The sequence below is a fragment of the Barbus barbus genome (genome assembly GCF_936440315.1).
Source record: "Barbus barbus genome assembly, chromosome: 47".
Classification (NCBI taxonomy): Eukaryota; Metazoa; Chordata; class Actinopteri; order Cypriniformes; family Cyprinidae; genus Barbus; species Barbus barbus.
In genome coordinates, this window is record NC_136725.1 from 20,070,283 (window position 1) to 20,076,282 (window position 6,000).

The following is a 6,000-nucleotide window of genomic DNA, read 5'->3' on the forward strand; positions in this document are numbered from 1 at the left end:
GTGAGCATACATTTACCTACATCAGCTTCTTATGTCACAATATGGCTGTAGTCTGATATTTGGCTCCGTACTGTACCGTAACGTAACATCTCCCTTTTTGGGCTCCTTTGCATTTTCTTAACCACTTCCAGAACTTCTCGTCATGTCCGTAATAATTTAAAAGAAACGTAATACCTTTTTTCCCAACCCGCAGACAATTCCCGCCCTGTTCCCAGTGAATCACGACAGCAAATATAGCGGCTTATAAGGCGGCAGCTCATCTGTTATCCCTGCAGATACCTATGGATTTCCTCTCAGAGTGCAGTAGGAAAGACACTCTTTCTGTCTCAAGGCTGTCCCTTACAGTAGAGTTTAGTTGCGTCAAAATGACTTCCAGATGCATCCGCACAGGGAAACCCCTTGATCGCGATATTTACACGTGCAGAAATGCAGATACACTGTTTACACTCCAATTGTGCTGACTAAGCATTGTTTCACTTTGTGTTTGTGTTTTAAAGGCTTGCTGAAAGCACCAAAGACGCATTTCTGATGCTCGAGTTACTTGGTTCAATAAATGTGGTTTTTGAGAGTCAAATGAGAATGAGTGAATCGGCTGAGTCCATGTTAGTGTTTACACATTAAAAAAAGATCAAAATCTTAAGGCCTCTCAGGGTTTATTTGGTACCAACACACCATATAAAAGCTCTTTGGTCTCTGTTACTGCAAATACAAACTTTTCTTGGTTCTTTGTATTTCTACAGAAGAATCGTGATCTGTTTGCAAACAGGAGCAGTTTCATACTTTAAAGGAATAGTTCATACAGAAATGAAAATTTGCTGAAAGTGTACTCACCCTCAGGCCATCCAAGATGTAAATGAGTTTGTTTCTTCTTCAGAACAGATTTGGAGAAATTTTACATCACTTGCTCACCATTGGATCCGAATGGGTGCCGTCAGAGTCCAAACATCTGATAAAAACATTACAGTAATTCACACCACTCCAGTCAATCAATTAACGTCCTCTGAAGAAACAAATTTGTAAGAAACAAATCCATCTTTACAATATTTTTAACTTCAAAACATAAAATATGAGTCTTCTACTCATAATATTGCTTTGGCCTGTGAAAAAGTTAGCTCGTCTGAATCAGGAGAGAAATATGCACAAATCAGTCAACATTTAAAACCGCAAAAACAGTTCTAAACGAATATGTTTTGATGTGAGAGGACAACAGGGCATGGACTTTTTCACTTGAGGAAGTGTTATTATGGATCATGGACTCATATTTTGTCCGGAAGCAATGGTTTGAAGTTAAAAACATCTTAATGATGGATTTGTTTTTTACAAACACACAGATTTTCACCTTACAAGACAATAATTGATGGACTGGACTGGAGTGGTGTGGATTATTGTGATGTTTTTATCAGCTGTTTGGACTCTCATTCTGACGGCACCCATTCACTGCAGAGCATCCATTGCTGAGACACTGATGTAATGATAAACTTCTGTAAATCTGTTATGATGAAGAAACAAACTCATCTTGTACAGCCTGAGGATGAGTATATTTTCAACAAATTTTCATTTTTGGGCGAACTATTCCTTTAACTAGCTAACTAGGGATGATTTCTTAATCATTCACACGAACAAAAGGAACAAAACTCGAACATCAACAGCCTGCGATTCATTCTCGGTAAAGCATGCTTTTTCATAGACACCAATGATTATGCTAATAAATGGATTTAGTTGAAGCAACAGAATGTGGCATCTGTGTTTTTAAAGAGTCCCAGTGTACCTCGCCTAACACTTTCTTCCTTTTTGCCAAACAGCTTTTTTTAATTGCACGTCTCAGAAGCAGGTATTTGAATCCTGAACTGCACTTGTGGCAGGTTGAGCCCTCAGATGCGATTCTGCTGGGATCATAAACCTGGAAACACAATCTGCTTCTGTATTTCATTTATGATTAGTAATATTGAAATAGATCACAATCTGAAATGTTTCTTCAGTGTTTTATCATATTATTGATAAATATAGGCTTATAGGCTTTCCTGTAGCTCAAATAGTAGAGCATGGCGCTAGCAACGCCAAGGTCATGGGTTCGATTCCCAGGGAAAGCAAGAGCTGATAAAAATGTAAAAACTGTAACTTGAATGCAATGTAAGTCGCTTTGGATAAAAGCGTCTGATAAATGTAAATGTATTGTAATTTTTTGTACATTTACACAAAGAAAATCTTATATTTTCCATGTGTTTTAGACTTTTTGACTCCTCTGTATGTGGCAGTAACATTTCATTGTTATGAATCTTTGTTTCCCCCTTAAAATTTCCCGTTGAGCAAATAAGGCAGATGAATAGTTCAGTTGAATATTTCATTTTTATTTTTCCTGATTGTTATTATGGTGGTATTTTATGGAGCAGCTCTTACTTATTCACCAAGATCTTAAAGGGTTTCTGGAATCTCCTCAGCATGATCCGCTAAAACCGTGTCTTATTCACCTGAGTCCTGTAGCTGCATTATGAGGGGACACTGCTGGATGCAAACCTGTTTCTAATAAGGAAGAGCTTGTTTCCAGAGACAGGCTCTTTAAGAGTGTGAATGCTTTACGTGGACGCTGTTAACTTTTAATGAAACTCCATTTCCCCCACAGTGAGGCTTATTAAAGCCCACAAATATTAGTCTACTTGAGACAAAATCGAAAAACTCTGAATATGATTTCTGGTGCATTATTTAATGCTTTCGGTTCTTATTCTTTTTACTCATTCTTTTTCTTAGAATTTATCCTTTAAATAAATGTATTTAATTATTTATAGAGAAGTGTGTGTGTGTGTCTTATATATACATATAAGATGTTTACATATAGTCCACAAGAGAAAATAATAGTTGAATTTATAAAAATGACCCCGTTCAAAAGTTTACATACACTTGATTCTTAATACTGTGTTGTTACCTGAATGATCCACAGCTGTGTTTTTTTTAGTGATCGTTATTCATGAGACCCTTGTTTGTCCTGAACAGTTAAACTGCCTGCTGTTCTTCAGAAAAATCCTTCAGGTCCCACAAATTCTTTGGTTTTCCAGCATTTTTGTGTATTTGAACCCTTTCCAACATTGACTGTATGATTTTGAGATGCATCTTTTCACACTGAGGACAAGTGAGGGGCTCATATGTAACTATTACAGAAGATTCAAACACTCACTGATGCTCCAGAAGGAAAAACCATGCATTAAGAGCCGTGAAAACATTTGAACAGAATGAAGATGTGTATAACAGAAAATATAAATATATATAATTAAGGTGTTGTATTTTGGGTGTGACGCTCTCAGCTCAGATGCCAGTCACCATCCAGACCTGCATTAGTCCAACTTTTCCATGTGAGCTATGTTTCCTCATGAAATCATTTATCACCACAAACCAGTTCAAGCCTTTCCTCTGAAACTGACCTGGATTGTTGGTTCTTTCTGAATGTTTTACAGGTTGTACAGTGTTGATCTGACAAACCTGTAATGTGAAAAGGATCACCAGAGAGTCATTGAGCTCAACTCAAGAACCACTTGCATCAAAATATGGATCTTTGCTTAAAGAAACTTTATTTTGAATATAAAATAACTTTATCTAATGTGTGTATTTCATTCCAGCCGTGTTGTCCATGTGTTTTCTGGTACACCACCGGACAAGCTTTTCTTAAAAGGCTACATGATCCCCAGCACATCCTGAAATTAACAGGCTTACGGAGCCATAAATCTCATTTATTTTCCCTGTGACCTGCTTTCTTCTAGTGCTTTGAAACGCTCTCTGTAGGCTTTATAGACAGGATCCTGTGGGAATTACTGCAGTTTAACCTTTCTTTTCTTGTTTTAATGCTGACATACTAACTTTGTCACACTGTAGTAACCAAAGTCATTTTGTCTTCATATCATCAGCCTAACTTAGTTCTGACTTCAGGGCATTTATGTCACATATTTCCAGCAGGATGTACATCAGAGTCAGATTCACCTTGAAAGTGACCTTTTATTAGCATGCAATAAATGTGAGATGTTGAAAACATATGGCATGTGCCTGATTATAAAGGATCTTTTTTTGACAGAAGCAGGTGAACTGTGCAGCGTTTAGTCTTGACCCCGTTTCAAGGAGCCTGTGGTGGGATGGGCTTTGACTGGGTCACTGTAATCAGGCAGCAGTCAGACTTTACTCCAGTGTCATGACTTATACTAGCTCCTGCTGTGTATTTAATCTTCACCTTCTGCTGACGGTTGTTCCTTCACTTTGTAATTTTAGAGAGAAGCCGACCGAAGAGGCCAAAGCAGAGACGAGCAAAACGTCAAACGTCAAACCAAAACCTGCAAGCGCTGCTGCGAACCTTGATCCGGACGACCTGTTCGATGATATATGACCCTCTTTGGGACCTAATGAGCACTGTTTGTGATAAGCATGACTTTTGTACTGTTTTTAAACTGGAGGAGTAATAAAATTGTATGTTTTAAAAGTATTTTTAAAGTAAAGATGAACTGGCTAAACAATAAAAGTTTTAAAATGAACTACTTTTTAATGGCAAGTGGAGCAAAATTATGAATTATTCCATTTGAACTCTGTAAGGTGTGTGTGAATAAATATAATAAATGTGAATAAAGATGTGATTTTCTCATTCCCTAAGTAGTGATATTTCAAAATGGATTTTAATCCCAATTTTTTTTTTTTTTTTTTGTTATGGATATCTTTGCTGGGAGAAAAGAAAGAAAGAAAAACGCATCTGATCTTTTGGTCTTAGCTGGTCTCACAGACTCCTCAGGCTGGCCTGCTGGTTTTAGTGAGGACTGGGCTTTTTCCAGCTGGCTAGACCAGAGGTCTTCAACCCTGTTCCTGGGGACTCACTATCCTGAAGAGTTTAGCTACAACCCTAATCAAACACACCTGAAGCGGCCAATCAAGATCCTCAAGACTGCTTGAAAATTGCAGGCAGGTGTGCTGAAGCCGGTTGGAAATAATCTTTCCAGGACAGTGGGTCCCCAGGAGCAGGGTTGAAGACCTCTGGGCTAGACCATCTAAGACCAGCAAACCAGTCTATGATGGGTTTTGAGAATATCATAGAGACTGAGGTGAGTGAACTCTTTGAACTCTCTCTCAAAAACTATTACTATATGTGGAATCTTTATGAGCTCATATTATTGAGAAACAATATATTTGTACTAAAAAATGTATTTGTCATAGGAAACTGTAATAGAAAAATCCCAAATTTGATTAACAACATTCAATGTTAAACGTAACCACACACATGGTGGAAAACAAACAAACAGTTTTCTAGGTAATATTACATTATTGTATAATATAATATATTGTTTTGAAATAAATGCTTTTATTCAGCAAGGATTGAATTTAGGAAGAATTTGAATTGATCAAAAGTCAGAGAAAAGATGTTTATGATGTTACAAAAGATTTGTATTTCAAATAAATGTGTTCTTGTGAACTTTGTTCATCAGAGAATTCAATATTGCAAATCAGTATATTAGAATGATTTCTGAAGGATCGTGTGATGCTGAAGACTGGAGTAATGATGCTGAAAATACTGGAATCAATTTCATTTTAAAATATATTCAAATAGAAAACATTATTTTAAGTTGTAGTAAAATTTCTAAATATTCATCTGTTTTTGATCCATCAAAAGCTGCATTGATGAACACATTAAAAAAATCTTACCCACCTTAAACTTTTCAACAGCAAGGTATGAATTTCAGCCTTATACCTTAATTTTGATTTGTAATCTCGCATATGGCAATAGCTAAATCGAATCAATGGTGCAGGCTTTTTTCTAGAGGAGGTAAAGGTGCTGTCTCTCCCCCGTGTGGAAAGCTCAGGCAAGCTCTTATAAGTGGAGTTGGGCAGTTCAGAGTAATTTGGTCACTTTCACACCCCTTAATAACCCAGTAACTCCATCAGCACCTTCTCCGTCAGATTATCAGTGCTCTGTCAGACCGCGCAGTGAGATACAGATGCGCTTTTACGCACGACTCCGCGTAATACAGAGCTGCTTGA

At 37.2% G+C, this 6,000-nt stretch overlaps 1 protein-coding gene across 3 annotated transcripts in view; it reads left to right on the plus strand.

Annotated features, from left to right (window-relative positions):
* LOC306866094 (DNA repair protein XRCC4-like) overlaps positions 1 to 5,431 on the plus strand; it is a 42,482-nt gene extending 37,051 nt beyond the window's left edge. The window contains exon 8 of one of the 3 annotated variants that reach the window (XM_079411104.1): positions 4,249 to 5,431. In XM_079411104.1, coding sequence (XP_079267230.1) covers positions 4,249 to 4,363 — 115 coding nt within the window. In that variant the 3' untranslated portion in view covers positions 4,364 to 5,431. The remainder of the gene's footprint in view (positions 1 to 4,248) is intronic. The other 2 variants (XM_079411103.1, XM_079411105.1) reach the window with 2 other exon arrangements.
* The last annotated feature ends 569 nt before the right edge of the window (positions 5,432 to 6,000 follow it).